At 34.8% G+C, this 16,564-nt stretch overlaps 1 protein-coding gene across 3 annotated transcripts in view; it reads right to left on the reverse strand.

Annotated features, from left to right (window-relative positions):
• Positions 1 to 16,564, reverse strand: part of AKAP9 (A-kinase anchoring protein 9) — a 99,974-nt gene that overhangs the window by 38,024 nt on the left and 45,386 nt on the right. For all 3 annotated transcript variants that reach the window (XM_042816723.1, XM_042816722.1, XM_042816721.1), the window contains 12 exons: positions 15,840 to 15,919; positions 15,282 to 15,414; positions 14,742 to 14,839; positions 13,850 to 13,961; positions 13,206 to 13,404; positions 11,064 to 11,160; positions 10,098 to 10,190; positions 8,346 to 8,711; positions 7,194 to 7,418; positions 5,251 to 5,391; positions 4,600 to 4,703; positions 3,640 to 3,845 (listed from right to left, as the gene is read on the reverse strand). In XM_042816723.1, the coding sequence (XP_042672657.1) occupies positions 3,640 to 3,845; positions 4,600 to 4,703; positions 5,251 to 5,391; positions 7,194 to 7,418; positions 8,346 to 8,711; positions 10,098 to 10,190; positions 11,064 to 11,160; positions 13,206 to 13,404; positions 13,850 to 13,961; positions 14,742 to 14,839; positions 15,282 to 15,414; positions 15,840 to 15,919 (1,854 nt within the window). The remainder of the gene's footprint in view (positions 1 to 3,639; positions 3,846 to 4,599; positions 4,704 to 5,250; positions 5,392 to 7,193; positions 7,419 to 8,345; positions 8,712 to 10,097; positions 10,191 to 11,063; positions 11,161 to 13,205; positions 13,405 to 13,849; positions 13,962 to 14,741; positions 14,840 to 15,281; positions 15,415 to 15,839; positions 15,920 to 16,564) is intronic.

Below are 16,564 nucleotides of genomic sequence, written 5' to 3' on the forward strand. Positions count from 1 at the left end.
CATGTCTTTTCCTAGTGTAAACTCACTCACTGCAATGAAAAAGATTTATAGTTTTTCCTTTGTCATGAAGGTTGTAGTTCAGCATGTCAGATGTCATGGTCCACAAAACCATAAGATACAGTGTTTACTCAGAAGTTTCAGATACAGATATTGTTTATAAGCTCTCAACTGACATTTATGAAGCAGTATCTATTTCATTTGAGATATATTTTGTGTTACTTGGACCTAAGGTCTCAGTTTACTCCCACACTTCCACAAGGATATATGTTTAGGGGTTACAAGCTGAAAACCAACAAAAAATTCAGTACAGTTCAGTGAATATAACCACTCACTACTTTTTTCCTCATACACAGGGAAGAAGGAGCTCAGGAAGTACATCACAGGGTTTAATGTTCAAGGGATGCCACAACCACACAGGAGACAGTCCCTCTGCCCCACGTAGAGCACAAAAGGGGCTCTTTCATGGTGATTTCTGGCTCCAGCCTCCAAACTCACCCAATTACTTTGCAGAAATGCTGTTAACTTCAAATGGTATGTTTTATGGCTGAACTTGGAACTTTAATCTCAATTCTAGAAATGAATTCCTGTGTTAGCCAATAGTTCAGCCGAGGTCTCAACTAAACTTCTATATGCTGTGTAAGTGAAGTTAACAATTATAAGCGTGTGACCTTAATGATCCAGCTCCTAAAATGCTGAAACAACTCAGCAGAAACAGCAAACTGAACTTTGCTTGTCAATAAAATGGGTTATGCTCAGAAGGTCAGAAATGATTTACTTTAGTGAATGCATTATTTTTTTCTATTTTATTATCAAAATTTTATTCCTACAAATTTCCTAAGTAGTTTAAAAGGAAGTTTGTTTAGCATGTTGTAGTAAATACAAAAACATGCAGAGCTTAAAATGCACAGATAGCATCTATCTACTTCTATCTTCCAGAAAACAAAGGTACATTTTCTTAAGAGATCATGTTCTTTTGGGCCATTCTGTGGGAGTATTGAAAATGAGCAGCAACAGCCCTGAGAGCACAAGCAGAATACTTCTATTTAAAGTAGAATTGAATACTTCAGCTGATGAAACAGCAAAGTGACTAGAAGGGCTATCTGAGCTGACTGGCAGAACTACAAGCACAGGAAGAATGCTGTTGAGATGTTTTGAAAGAGAGAAAAAAAAAATAAACTGCAAATACTACATCAGAAGTCAGTTACACACTCTACATTCACTCATTACAACCATTGCTGATTTGAGTCTCCTTTAATCCTTACTCTTTGGGGTTTTTTTGCTTTTTTTTTCACTTCTGCATCATTATTTCTGATCATTAAAAAGATATTGTAATACACAACAGGTATGTAGACAGCTGATAGCCCAGTGCAGCTCTGTGCTAAGGGGGAACCACAATAATAGACAAATTGTTCTGTAAAAATAACAGTGAATCCTTAGGTGCAGTTTTAAAATCCATTAATAGCAAACATAAGAGTATTGACAATGATGAAGTAGACCTTCATTGCCAGTGGAATTGAATACATTTCCCTTCTGTTTAAGAAAGTACACTTTCATCAGAAATCTCCAAAAGAAGAGGGTCTGTAGTGCATTTAGATAACAGTATTATGAAGGCACAGTATTATATTCTGCCCACCCAATATATCAAAGAAAGGTAGTCTTCTGTGTTCTCCCACGTGTATGTAACACAAACAATCCCTACTAAGAAATGTTACTGACAACAGTTTGTGACAAGTATACACATTGCTGTGGAGGAGCAGGCAAAAAGCGAAAGCACATAGTGTGCAGTGTGCATGAGTGTGCAGAGCAAAGGGCAGTAATGACGTGTCAGCCCTTTGTACAGAGTTACATACTTTCCTCTGAAAACAGGGAGCAATATTCACAGCAAATGAGTATGTGGGAGAAAACAGCAGAAAGTGCTCTAATAGGCATGATATAATTAGGAAATAGCGTCAGTGAATACACCAGATAACAACTCAACAAATACAACTGTGATGACCTCTAATCACTTATTTCATAACTGGAACACATATCTATTTCTTTGAGCAAAGTAAGTGTGAAAATCCCAATGCTTGTTACACTACACAATGAGAGCACAAAGAATACAAAAAAAATTTATAAACTGTTATTTTCCATACAGAAAGTTGAAGTCTAAAATGCAATTCATATAAATTTAAAGACCACTTTGTATTACAGTAGGAAGTGATAAACTTTGACCTTGGCCATTGTTATTGTTATCATTTGGCTAAGAGACAGTGTGGAAGACAGGCAGCTGGCTATGGCTGAAGATACTATAAATTGTTTCAACATAAGCAAACTATACCCACTTCATTTCCCATTCCAAAGTAAAATGGGAAAGCACTCACTTTTGAATAAAGTGATTCTTTCAACTCTAGTACTTGGGCAAGTACCAAAAATTTAGGACGGAAGCTTAGTTGCCCAATCCAAAATGTGGGGAAAAAAAAGGCAGAGCCTCAAAAATCTGGCTTTTCAAAAAGTATGTTAATTTTCCTCACAATTAAATACAGCAAGTAGAAAATAGAAGTTATGAGGATTACAACAGTACTATAGAAGTAAAAATGCTTTTAACTTAAAAAGTTCAAGAATCCTTAGATAGCAGCTATACACATTTCACTGCAGATAACCGTTAGAGACATCAACTGAAAGAGATGCCACTGTGCTTCAAGTCATACATCCTTTCTTAACTTGCCTCCAAGCTTAATGTGACCTACATTTACAGGTAAAAGGAATCAGTAGTATTTAATAATCTATCCTCTGAATGAAAGAGATAAAGTTTGTCTTTATTTACCATTTGTATTATTACTCTGTAGCACATGTTTTCTTAATAATGAAATATAGTATTTGCCTTACAGGTTCTTTTGCATTCACACTAGTTAAACTTCCAAACAAAACCAGATATATCATGTGTTTTCCCCTGAACTGATCTGCTGCACATTGCAGATCCCTAAGACCCAGGATGAATACATGCATCCTTATACTGGCTCCTTTTATCGTGGGTACCTAAACGACAGTACAACAGAGTTCTTATTCTTGCCCAAAAGAGAAATAAACAGACAATATCTTACTATAATCACAGCAAACTAAGCAGTTCTGGGAAACTTGGGAGCAAATCTGGGAAAGTTCTTAGTTACTAATAAGCAAACAAATGCTCCTATAGGCTCCTGCCAACCAGCACTATTCCAAACAGATGATGGGCAAGGCTTGGCAGTCAGAAAGTTCCCAGAACTGTTTCCAAAAGGCTGTTTACATGCCACCAACGTATTTATAGGAGGCTAAGGAAGTGCACAAGCTTAAATACAGGCGTCCCATGCCAGATGCTCTCTACATGCTACCTGTATTAGCAGAGATACAGCCTTTGAAACCAGCTCCCGTTCCCACATGTATAGAGAAGAAGGTGTCAAGTTGGTGAAAGATACATGAAACTACTTTTCATTCTCTTATTCTTTGCCTTCCTCAACAGGAACATATTTATTTTTCTACATCTCAATCACTTTCCCATTCTGTTGCAGGCTTTGCAAAAGGACACTGGATATGAGTCATAAGCGTCTGGGTCATACTCAAAAAAAATCAAAGAACAGCAAAGGCAAATTGTTATGAAATAGAAAATCATCCAATAAGTACCTTTTTCATATCCCACACGGATAGTAGGTTTTACGGAATCCTCTGCCTCTGTATCCCACCCAGCTGGTTTGGAAGGCTGGACTTTCCCAGACCTATCCAGTAACACAAGAACATGGCAACCAATTGTTTCTTCCATGGCCACAGTCGTCTTAACAACTTCCAAAAGAATCTTCATAAGTTTCTCATTAGTCTTCTGATAAACATGCCTGCCAGACAGAAATTAATCAGACATTTCATTTTCCTCTGCTTTCAATGGAAGTGTTATCCCTTTACAAACCACTGCAACCAGGAAAAATTGGAATGGAATCAGTAAAATAAAGATTTCTTTAGGACTGAAAAACAGATAATATACACAAACATTAAAAAGCACATTTGTGTTAAAAGACGGTTTTTTAAAAATAAAGATATGTACTTCCATCACTTATATTTTTTATACTTATATTCTTAGATTTTTTCTAGATTTTCTTTTAAAGTGGTCAGAGATTCACCTTTGCCTGGTATTCATTTAAAACTTACTCTTTTTTTCATTTAAAACTACTCTTTTTTCAAGACGACAACTATAGATTGCTCACCTACGTAGATTACAGAAGTTACAGAATACTCAAAATGTATTATCATATACAATAATTACATAATTAATATGAATTTTATATATATAAAATACAATGCGTTATGTATACACCTCCATTGAAATTATTATTCTATACAGGAAAGACATAGTAAAACTAAAATTTGATTAATTCTCTATGCATTAGAAAACCAGGCTTTATAAAACAAAATTTTGTTTCATCTTAAGTCTGTAAACTTAGAAATATACTTATTTAAAATCTAAAAGTACCATTATCATGAACTTCCATCACAATAAAGCTTATAAATATTATTAACTTCAGAGCAAGAACATAATAAAAAGATTTTTTCTTTTTTTTAAGGAGTATTTTCTTAATTAACAGTTCTAAGCACCTTTCTTTAGAAAGCAGAGCTGAAGATACTTCATCCGGCTTTCTTCCTTCATCTTCATCCTTAGAGATTTCCTCTCTCATATGATTTTGGTTTTCATTTTCATTCTGAGCAAGTTTTTGCAGAGGGAGAGAAGACAAAATAGAGAGAAATCCTGTCATGCCAGAAAACACATATTCTTCCAAGAAGCAGTAAAATATGAAATTTAGAACTGAAATCAGCTGTGTGCCATTAATAAATTTTTGCATGAAAACACAAATCAAGAAACACTTTTCCCAGGCAGAAAAAGTTAAACTAAAACAAATGAAAACAAAACAGGAAGTCCAAGGCAGGGTGTATTAGAAAGCACTTTGTTACGCTGATTAAACAGTCCTTGTGCTTTCAGTTGTTGTTGCTATAGCAATATGAATATGAACTTACCTGAGCAAACAGCTATATTAATCCCCACCTACAAGCTGCTAAACTTGCTTCTGCTGCCCTGAAGTAGAAACTATGTCTACCAGTACCTTAAACTCTAACAGTTCTTAAACTTGCTCCATTCAAGAAGTACCCTACATTTTTTAGGAAACTATATTACATCAAAAACAGTTGCAGTAAAAGCAAATCATAGTTTTATTTGTCACAGCTGCCAACAAAGCCAAAGTCCACACTCACCTCTGTTTGCGTGCTGCTGTTCTGTAGCTCACGGAAGAGCCTCTCTTTTCCAGGAACAGGATGTTGTCTCAACGATTTCAATTCTTCCAAAAGCATTCTCTCTCTTTCTGCAGCCAGGTTGTCATTCTCCATTGAGACACGCTAAGAAAGAAGTGGCACAGATTAGTTTTTAAGCTTCTGAGTACCAGGGAGTCCTGTCATGTCTAATTTTTTACATATTTTGCACAGTGAAAATTCAGTCAATTTCTTTAAATGGCTACAAGGAGGCTGAAAGCTTTCTAGAACTAAACTCAGTCAATAGCACTTTTGGTATCTTATAGCTTATTTAAGATTTTCCTACAATTTCTGTGCTCTTTATGAAACAAGGTGGTCACAATGTAGACTGGAAGTTTAACATCTAAATGTCACGTGCCATCGTACATACACTGAACAACAGAGAAAAAAACATGAAAATAAGTTCTTTTAAAAAGCTACACATGTTTTTTTAGAATTGCTGGAAGTGTTCAAGGCTTAAAAGTGATGTATAAATTCCAATGCAGATCTTATGCATGTAAACATCTTTGACTCACACAAAAAAAAAGAGAAAAGCTAACAGCACAAGTTGTAATATTTTCCTTCAGTTTACTACCCCAGACAAATGATGCAGCTGCAAATCAGCACAGAGATAAAGGCTAATGTGCATATATATTAAAAGGAAATATTACCAGGATAAATGATACAAAAACATCTATAAAGTAGGTGAGAGGAACTGATAACTGTCACTGTACAAGAACCAGATAACCAGAATACAAGTGATTTGCACTCTAGTCTCCCAAGCTCCTTGATCCCAAAATTAAGCAGAACAGTTTGGGTAAAATCTGAAGGAAACAAAGTTTCACTCCACAGTGAAATTAAAGAATTTTAGAATACACGGATTATTATTTCCACATGTAACATTACAGTTTTGGAAATAAATTAGAGCAAGAAAAATTCTTCTGAATTCAGGCTTATTTGGCCTTTCAATGTGTCAATCTTCAAGGATTTGAAGACAAGTCTGTAAGTGATGTTTTTTTTTTTGAAGACTCAATTACTAAAACAAATTAATGAGCTTAATGAGTTCCATTACCATATCTGCTGTAGACTTTGAATTAGATACAGTATTCAAAGGCAAAGAAATGCAGCAGTGTTTCCCATCAAATCACACTGACTTCATTTCATTCTAACATAATCCATAAGAACTTCATTGTTTATGATTAAAAAAAAAAAAAGATTGCCAAAGCACTTTGTCCTACTTGAAATGACTTCCCCATCCAGGATGTCTTTGGCATTTGTTGGCACACAAATACGCTTAGAAATTCCTGCCAGCTTCCAAAGCCTTGCTCCATTCAAGCAAAACAATTTTTTTTTATTAAAGAAGCAGCAGGTGATGCTGCAGAAAAACAGTGAACAAACCTCTGTTCTATAAAATTGAGCTGACTTGGGGAAAAGGAAAAAAAAAAAAAGTGATGGAAGGAGCATGACACATTAGCTAGAAAGTGACTACTGAAAGTCCGTGTTCCCCTAAACAACCAGGTTTGTGTTTCACAGCCCTCAAAACAATCACACTAATGCCAAAAGAAGGAAAAAGGAAAATGGGTGGTGGGGAAGAGAGCTCTGCAGGAAGATGCAGATATGTTGAAGTTACAACTTCAAGTGGATATGAGAAAAACTACAGCATTCAGTAGTATTTCCAGCTGTGACTGGGGGCTCCGTTGATGTGCTTGCTAACTTGCATCCTGCACAGGGCCATGTAATTGGAATGTGGCATATATGTGTATGTGTGTATACATAAGCACAGACATGTTCGTGTGTGCATGCCTGCATTAAAGATGTGTGTGAATAGATACATAAGTATTAAATAAACCTGAGCGGTGAGGTTGGTTGGCTAAACCATTGTTAGTTCATTGTGTCAGGTACCACATTACCTCGGCTAATTGCACTTTAAGACTCTCAAGCTCTGCTAGAAGTTGCTCTTGATTTTCTTTCTGACGTTCCATTTGCTGCATATGGCCTTGTCTCAGTAATTCTGTTGCCTGTTGATGCTCCTGATACTGCCGGACCAGTTCCTGACGCATATCTTCCAAGCGTTCCTCATATATCAACAGCTGACTTGATGTTTCCATGTCTGACACTGCCATCACATTGTTGCACTGAAATATTGTAATTATTTTAACATTTCATGTCCAAAGACAGATACTAGGAAAGATTTTAAATACATTTTAGAAAATACTTTCACAAATTAAAATAGATATTGCTAAGGCATTAACTTCTTGCCTGTTTCTTGGAAAGCCTACATTCTCCATTTAAAAAAAGCTTTTCAAAAAGCTTTTTAGCTGACGTGGCAGACATATACGTTTCTGAGGGAGTGAGTGAGTGAGAGAGTGTGTGTGTACTGCAACAGAAGCTTGAGAGAATAGCATCATATAACTCAGGAACATTATCATTCCTGACATATTCACTATCAAGATAATACAGGAGTCAAATATTTAACTATTACACAAATTCGAAAGAGTAATTTTTTGCTCTAGCTGGTGCCAAATTCAATAAAGAGCAAAAGTACCCTAGGATTAAATAAGAGGCTGCTTTTAACATATTTATTATAGATCTTTTCCTTCAACTCATATTTCTGAAATGCTTAACATGAGATTCAGTAATATTTACATATTACTTTCATAATTTTTGTTTTCAGATAATATTCTTTATCACAAGGGACTCTAACTCTTCAAAACACAATCTATTCCATGCACAAGCAGTAGAAAACAATACCTTAAAAGGTCTTTATATCATTTACTGTTTGCAATACAGTTTTAACAAAAAATAGAAAAACCTGTTTTCCCACAATCAATGGGAATTCCCTTCCTCACAGCATAGCAGAATGCTATCATAATGTGGTAGAGTATTGAAACAAAGGTAAATAATTTGAGACCTAAAGTTGTCATCCCTTTTAAAGGCAAAAGAAAACATTCTAATTTTCATCTTAATTTCTTTCTTTGGTGCCTCCACATTGAAATGGAACTATATTCAAATATGTTATTCAAATGTATTATTATACTTCACCTATCTTTTTTTAAACTCACCAGTGTTTCTTCTGCCATATGCCCTTGGACATGGGAGAAAAGCCCTTCAGCAGTCACTGATTCATGTGTGGTCTGTCCCAACACATAATCAGACTTGGTGTTAGAATGAAGCTGTTCTCTAAGCAAGCCTATTTCACCAGACTCTTCACTGAGTTCCTTGCAAAGTGATTTCAGTTCTTCATGTTTGCATTTTTCTGTTTCTTTCTTGAGAGGACCATCAACCTCTTCTATTCTACGTTCCCTTTTCACTTCAGAATGCATTCCCTGTTGATGCACAATTTGTGCTTGTGTTTCTTCTTTCTTCTGCCTCTCAATTCTTGATAATTCACTCTGTTTGGCAAATGCTACACTCATTGACACAATTACCTGAAGAAATGAGAAAAATATGCATTAATTTATACTTCACAGTATCTCTTTCTGCAGAAGACATCTCCCTGTTTACCATCAATAATATAAATGCAAGTACTAAAAGTTCTGATCTATGATTTTATTATTTTTTAAATAGAAGCAAATACAAAGGTAAAAGAATATATATATTATAATACATCCATAATATAAAATAGTCTAGAATCTACAAGGTGAGTCAGAGAAATGCAGCCATTTTAAGCTTTCTCTATCCATCCAGGCATCATCCATAAATATTCCACTGACACTGATTTTGGGCAGCAGAGCCTTATGCTTGATACTCAGCACAAGTATTTACTTGACCAGAAGGAAACTTCTACAAGTACTATAAAGTTGCAGTTCCAGTTACAACAGATTAGTAACTCTTTCATTGCTAAGCATCTCCATTTAACACAAATAAACCATTTTCTATCACATAAGCACCTCTTTGCTAATTTAGGATAGTAAATGAGATAGATGAAACTTTTACTCTAGAAATTTGGATTGATTAAATTAATGTCATCATCTATAACATTTTTCTGAACTCTGATCACAAACCTTTTGAAGAAGCATTCTCTCACTTTTTACTAGTTCTTAATTAATACTAATTTAATTATCTTGTTTTTATGTCATCATACTGGCATAAATGCATAAAAAGCAGAGATAATTCATTCCAAAAGGAAGTGAAAATGCCTTTGGGAATCAAATAATGATAAATCCACAACAATTTAATATACTCTTATCTATAAAGCCTAAGGAAAGTCACTAGATCCAATAAAAACTGCATTTTACACCAAACACTAAAATGCACAACTAAATATGATCAGAAAATATGTGAAACTGTTAAAATCTTTTGAATTGACCAGCTGTGAAGCCTGAAAGTAGCAAGAAACCCACTCCCTAAGCCTCTGGATTTTCTGAATAAATAAAAGTAATGAGAACGGCTGCGTGTCATCTGTATTCGTTGGAGTTTTAAAAGAAAACACCACCCTGCACATGAACAGATATTATGTGGTAGGAACAGGGCACCAGTCGAAGGATGGCTGGGTACAAATGAAAAGCCATGAAACCAAACAATAGGGTTGTTGGACACACTGAACACAGTGAATGAATTCCATAGTAAAGAACAAACAAACACACACAAAGAAACAAACCAAAAATCCCAAAAGACCCACACAACCAAAATGTTTCAGAAAGCTTATTAAAAAGACTTTCATATTCAGAATCAGAAGGAATCAAATCTTTGATTAAAAAAAGGAAAAACTGAATTTAGCATACAATATTCCAACTCTGTCAACTATCAGGAACAATAAATAAAAGTGCCGGTATTTTAAAGCATATTTTGAAGTAACAAAATAAAAGCAATACCTTTGCTATTTCTTCTTCTAATCTTTCCTGGTACTGTTTTTCTAGCAATTGTACAACATCCTGATCATTTTTCATTTCAATTTCATTAGCAAGCTGTAAAAAAACAAAAAAAAACAAACAGGAAATCTCTAATTGTGTATTTGCATTTTTATTTCATGATTTTAAATGCTTTAAGAGATTATTTTTCCCTCAATCGGCTCATCCCTATTTCATAGAAACAACAGAATTTTGTACCACAAAATAAAAGAAAGGGTAAATGACCCTCCCCCCCACCCCGTATAAAGACACACATTTCTGCGCCAAAATAATTTTAGAAGTTGAGTTTGAAAGAACTGATTTTCTAGCACTATTTGAACTATCAAAATGCAGAGAAATCAAGGGAGAACTCACAGCAGAAAACAACATCACTATATCTCACAGTGGAGAATTTCTGAGCAAGGTTTAAAGCAATACTAGAGAAGGAATGTATGGAGTCTCTTCCATTTGCATTTGGTTTCTAAGATCTTTGGCACTGTTTTTTTCCAGTTTCTTCTAAGTTGTGCAGTCTATACTTAAAAAGTATTGGGATTTCACTTAAATATTTTTTCCATGAGTAGCCTTTAAAGAAAAGTGTCAATATTTTAAAAAAACCTGAAGAAATCTTTGAACACCAACATTTTTCCACTTTTATGAGTGGAAGCAGTCCAATCCAAAAAATTTTGTTTCAGAGAATCAATACAAAATAAAAATTAAAATGGAAAAGACAGGACCAATAAAGCAAGTTTATGTCTTATAATTTCTAGAAGTCTTTTTTTGCAAGATTTCTTTTTTAATTTTCCCTAATGTGGGCAGTCAAGTGCAGAACATAGTACTGAGATAATTATTTTATTACTATCAAATGTTAGTCAGTATTTCAATTTCATCTGATAGCCCATAGCATCTAAATTATATCCACTGTTATTAATTGTCAACTGAGTTATATGGTACCTCCAATGCTGCATCGTCTCTCTGCTGATGAGGATTTTCAGTGCACTTCACTTTCCTGAAGGACTCTTTTACCTTTATTTGTGAATTTGGGGATATACTAAGAAAGTAAAAGAAGCAGAGAGGGCAGGGTTTAAAATAAAATAAATGTTTCAGTATGCATTATTTTTTCTTCCATTCAAATATGCACCTATATGAATGTGCATATGCACCATGCAGATTCAAAGACCAACAACTGCAAATATTTTCTTCACAACATCTCTCTCCCCTCATCACTAATTTCATATACTCTTACTTCATATTTCATCTGCCTTCCATACATCAGACTCCATCAATAAAAGACTTCTTAACATCAGTTTTGCCAACGCCACCCAAACAACTGTTTTACAGCTAGTTGAGAACACGTAGTGCCCACTGACTACAAAATTAAAGTGAATACTACAGTGCCTGCTTGAATCATTAGGATTTGATTCGTCACTCAAATGACTCAGTAAGAAATGGAGTACACATGAAAACAGTAAGAAATCCAGTATGATTCAGTTTATATTTAAATATCAACATGTCGAAATGTATTTAGCGCTGCAGTAAAAAAAAAAAAAAAAAAAAGACAAAACAAAACATACATGAAAACTGCAGTTCTCCTTTCACTATCATACTGAAAAGGACTTAACAGAATATGTTGTCAAAAGGTAAGATACAGTATCAAACTAGAAAAATCTCTGTGATCTGCTAGCACAAAGGAACGAAAAGCTTGCTAAGAGGGTGGAAAACAGCTTATTAGAAGGTAAATGTTGCCTGTGAGATTTACAGTCTTAATCTACACTTGGTCAAAAAGCTTTTTGCTTTTCTTTTGCTCAAATCTGAGTTAAAGAATCCTGAAACGGGAGTCCGAAATGATAATTTTATGATCTTTTCCATTTTTAGCTACAAAAACTAACCCGATATTTTTACCATCCGTTAAACTTAATGAAGACCAGAAATATATTTTAAGGAATGAAAAGAACACTGTTTGTAAGACAGGAGAACAGAAATAACTGAAGTAAGATATTGTAAGATACTCCTACAGTAAGGGAAAAGTAGCTGTTTGAGTTTTAATGGTTGAAGGAAAACATTTTTATCTTCATTTGTCTCAGCTTCTAAGAATTCATCTTGCCTTAGTCCTTAGGCCTTTTTAAAAGACTGCTGTGGTAAGTGTATAAAATAATTGACAATTTGTAGAAAAATATAAACAACTTCTCCTCCCTCCTAAGTAACATCCCTTATTGCTACTGTGACTCTTTGTTTTCCCTTTACAGCCAGGCACTGGCTGACAAACAAACACTGACAGTTCTCTCTCAAATAAAAGTACAGCAAGAGAAATGAAAAATGCATAAATACTGAACGGATTTGGAGTACATTAAATGAAACAACTGAAAAGCAACAAACAAGAGAGGACACTGAACAGATCAAAATCAAAAGCACCCACCACTCCCTAAACACACCCACTGATTCTAGTCAAAGAATCATCATCAACAACAGGCTTTGAAGTTGTCAGGATTCCCCCCAAGGAGCATTACTTCTTTCAGGTTGGAATGGCCATACTGGCCAGGGCCAGGAAGAGGCTGATGAGCTTGTCCTATGGCCCATGACTTGGTGAAAGCCAGAACCTGCTAAGGTGACCTCAATTCTGCCACAAACTTTATTGCTATACATTCTCCAACACTACCGATTCCACACAGCTATGCTAGAGTACATATGGTACAGCGTAAAGCCAACTACAGTGCCTGGAGCTTCAAGGGTGGTCAAGTTTTCAGCAGCCTACTGAGTTGGAAGTTTTGAACTTACAGTTAAAATGTTCATATATATGAAGTGATGCTTATATACTATTCCAATGAACAGAACTCCCTCTATTCACTATAAAAGTACAATACAACACATTTTACAATATTTTTTAGTTCTAAATGCTGCACTATGTTGTTCACAATGTTTATGTAATTTCTTGGCAGCAATCAACATCTCTTGAAAGAACAAAAGACTGTGAGTGATGTGTTTATAAATAATTTCTCAAACTTCAAAGTAAAATACATAGCTTTACATGAACAGTTATTTGGAGCACTTCTGTCTGTACAGAGTACAAAGTTGTAAGCATTAAAGAACTGACTATACCTTGTGCAGTCAGAGGATACCTCATCACTCTGAAGCTTATCCTGTAAATGCACAATCTCTGCTGTGTACCTCTCTTCACTTTCTTTCAGTTGTTGCTGGAAATAAGACCTGAGGTGCTCCACCGCTTGAGCATGTTGTTCTTCAAGTTGTGTTTTAACATTCTCCATCTCCTTCCAACAGTGCTCATGAATTTTAGGATCTATATGCAGATTATTTGAATATGGAAAAGGGAAAAAAATTATAATAGTATAAATTCATTCCCATCCCAATCTCTTAACAGTGATGCTACTGAACAATTACACCAGTTAAAAATTTATTCATATTAATTTTTTTCCATAGTAGATAACTTAGTCTTCCATTTTGCAAAATTAAACAAAACCTTCCTCTCCTGTCATTTCTTAAGAGTAAAAGAACTCTAACCGTGGAAAACTGAACAAGAACAAACCAAAACTGTTTCACAGAAAGCAATTCAATTAAATCTTAGAGATTTAAGAAAAGAATGGCATCATACTGTAAAATTTGCAAAAAGCTCTGACATGATTCAAGTTGTTGTAAACTAAGAGTCAGTTAAAGGTTAGTCATTCTCTCTTCTCTTGCTCTCTTTGAATACGTATACATGAAAAACATCATATGCATCTTTTTACCCATTAGACTGTGTGAAGAGGCCCGCAAAGATTCCTTTCTTGTTTCCAGACTGTTAGGTTCCTCTTCTTTTCTTCTTTCAGGTTCTGAAGATGACAGCCATGGTTCTTTGACCTAACAAAAAATCAAGTCAATACAAAAGACAGTAATTTGCACAGCAATCATGCAAAAAATATTAACTGTTTTATAGACATATACGAAAGGTCAGTGGCCAATACACAAGAGAATGTAATTGACAAAACAAATATGTTTCATTTTACAGCTTGAATGATCAAGTATTCATTTATAGCTAGTTGATCATCCTGCTTAGCCAAGGAAAAAGGAACTCGGGTCCTTTGTGAACAGCAAGTTAAACAGAAGCCAGCAATGCTCTAATAAGACAAAAGTCCAGCAGCACCCGAGGTTGCATTAGAGCACTGCCATGAAGATGAGGGAGTTGGTATTTCCCTATTCCACTGCTGTGCTCTCTAGCACGAGAGAAATGAAGTTCAGCAGAGGGCCATAAAGGAGGTGAGGAGCTTGGAGTAATGTTTTATAATGAGAGTCTGAGAGAGCTGGGTAGCCTGGAGAAAAGAAGGCTGCCCATTGGAGTTGTGTGGTTCCCATCCCATCCTTAGAGATGCTCAAAACTCAACAGAATATTGTCTTAGGAAGCCTGCTTAAGCTGACTCCGCTTTCTGCAGGGGTTGGAAGAGACAAACCTTCTGACTCAGGTCATTCTGTGATTCTGGTACACAGGCAGCAGTCTTCTCCAATTTATTTCACCAATCCATTGCTATGTCATTCAACCAGAATGCATGAGAACGATTTCAAATACATTCTTTCATTTCAAGAGGAATTCATGGAACAATACAAATTAAAGGCCTACAGACTGCAATACTATAAAAACTTTACCTGTTTACAATCAGTCATCAACTCTGATTGAAGTTTTCTTAGCCTACTGTATTCTTCCAGTATCTTATGCAGAAGTCCTTCCATATGTTCTTGCATAGCTAAGTTAAACAATCGTCAGGGAATTAGAGCAAAAGACAATGAACATTGTATCATAAACCTTAATACAATGTATTATTTACAAGTTCTTTGCTGAAAAGTTATTCAATATAGATAACACACTGAAACAAATGGGGGCACCTCCGTGTTTTAGAATGTACTTTTTCTACATAGTGTTGGTATTTGCAATTTTTTTGGTAGAACTGCTAGCTTCTACATAAGAAGAAGAATAACCACTTTTTTTCACCAATTTTCATTATAAAAACAGCACAAGGAAATATTCATAAGAAAAGTTGTTCAGAATAGTGAGGAAATCTTTAAAGTAGTTATTTATGTACCTATTAATAGCTAAATTAGCATCTGAACAAACAGTGACATAACTGCTAGTTTGAAATATTTGAAATCAATGTTTGTTTAACCAGTTTGATAGTACAATGCCATTACCTTGAATTTGACCACTGTGTTTTGTTAATTCCATATTTTCCTTCTCAGCAGCAGGCCTATTGAAAATATCCTGTTCCCTATCACCAGCTTCTATCACAGTTGAAGATTTTTTATTCCAACTATCACAGAAAATCTGCACAAGAAATGAAACATAGAAAAAAAGTGAAGAATTGTTTAATAATGTATCAAAAAACACGAAAAAAATACTATAATTGGTACCTGGTAAATGCAAAAAGAATCTTTAACTTTTGATTACATACTTAGTTACTGAAAAACACTGCACTGAAGATTAAGACTAAGCATAAGAAGAATTGCTGCAGAAGGACATGAAACAGTTAATGCAAAAACCTTTGCAACATCATTTTAGAAGATAGGTTTGTATTCAGAGATCAAGGCAAAAAGAAAAGCTGCAAAGAAAACCTGTTAAAGATGATGCACAAAGCAGGGTCAGCTAGAGCAGGTTAAAGATGATGCAGAAAAACAAGATGACTCACTGTATATACATAATTCTTCATTTTCAAGTGTTAGACTAAAAAAAAGCTTTTACTTAAATCTTACCTGTGTGAGCCTAGAGCATTCCTCAGTTACAGCTTCATTCAGCTTTTCTATAAGTCTCTGAGAAGACGAGACTTCATCATCTACAAATACAAATGATTAAGGTTATTATTTTTAAACACTTGGTGCACAACAATTCTTCAAATGGCTTCATGTATCAATGAACTCTAGAAATATCAAACATTACTCAAAAATACAAGAGAGCAAAGAACTCACTATGCAAAAAAATTGCACAAGGGCAAATAATGGAGGGACAGAAAATAAATCTGATAGCATAGAATCCCACAGAGGAAAAAAGGCAAAGAACAATGTTCCTGAAAGTAGTATCAAAAAACCTTACTTAATAGGGCAGGAAGCCAATCCACAAATTTAAAGACCACTGCATGAAACAAGCTTAAAAATATTTTCAATGACATATTTGTTTAATATTGCAGTAAATAATACAAATGTAAAGATGAATATTACATCATTCCTTGCAATTAACTGATCTAATACAAATACCAAAACATGAGCTGTAATACTTTCTATTCCTATTTTTTATATTCTATATCCTTTCTTTAAATATACTCAGTAACAGACCACTTATACTAGGGAAATACTATGACAAAAAACACTGTAAAATGTTATTTGAAAATAATTTACTGGACAGACACATGCTCCTTCTCCCCAAACTCTTGTGTTAATTTTATCTTAAAGACACTATCTATATTTCCTATCAAGAGCTACAC

The sequence above is a fragment of the Centrocercus urophasianus genome, unplaced genomic scaffold, assembly GCF_019232065.1.
Source record: "Centrocercus urophasianus isolate 14NV4802_14NV808 unplaced genomic scaffold, USGS_Curo_1.0 seq_16, whole genome shotgun sequence".
In the NCBI taxonomy this organism is placed as follows: Eukaryota; Metazoa; Chordata; class Aves; order Galliformes; family Phasianidae; genus Centrocercus; species Centrocercus urophasianus.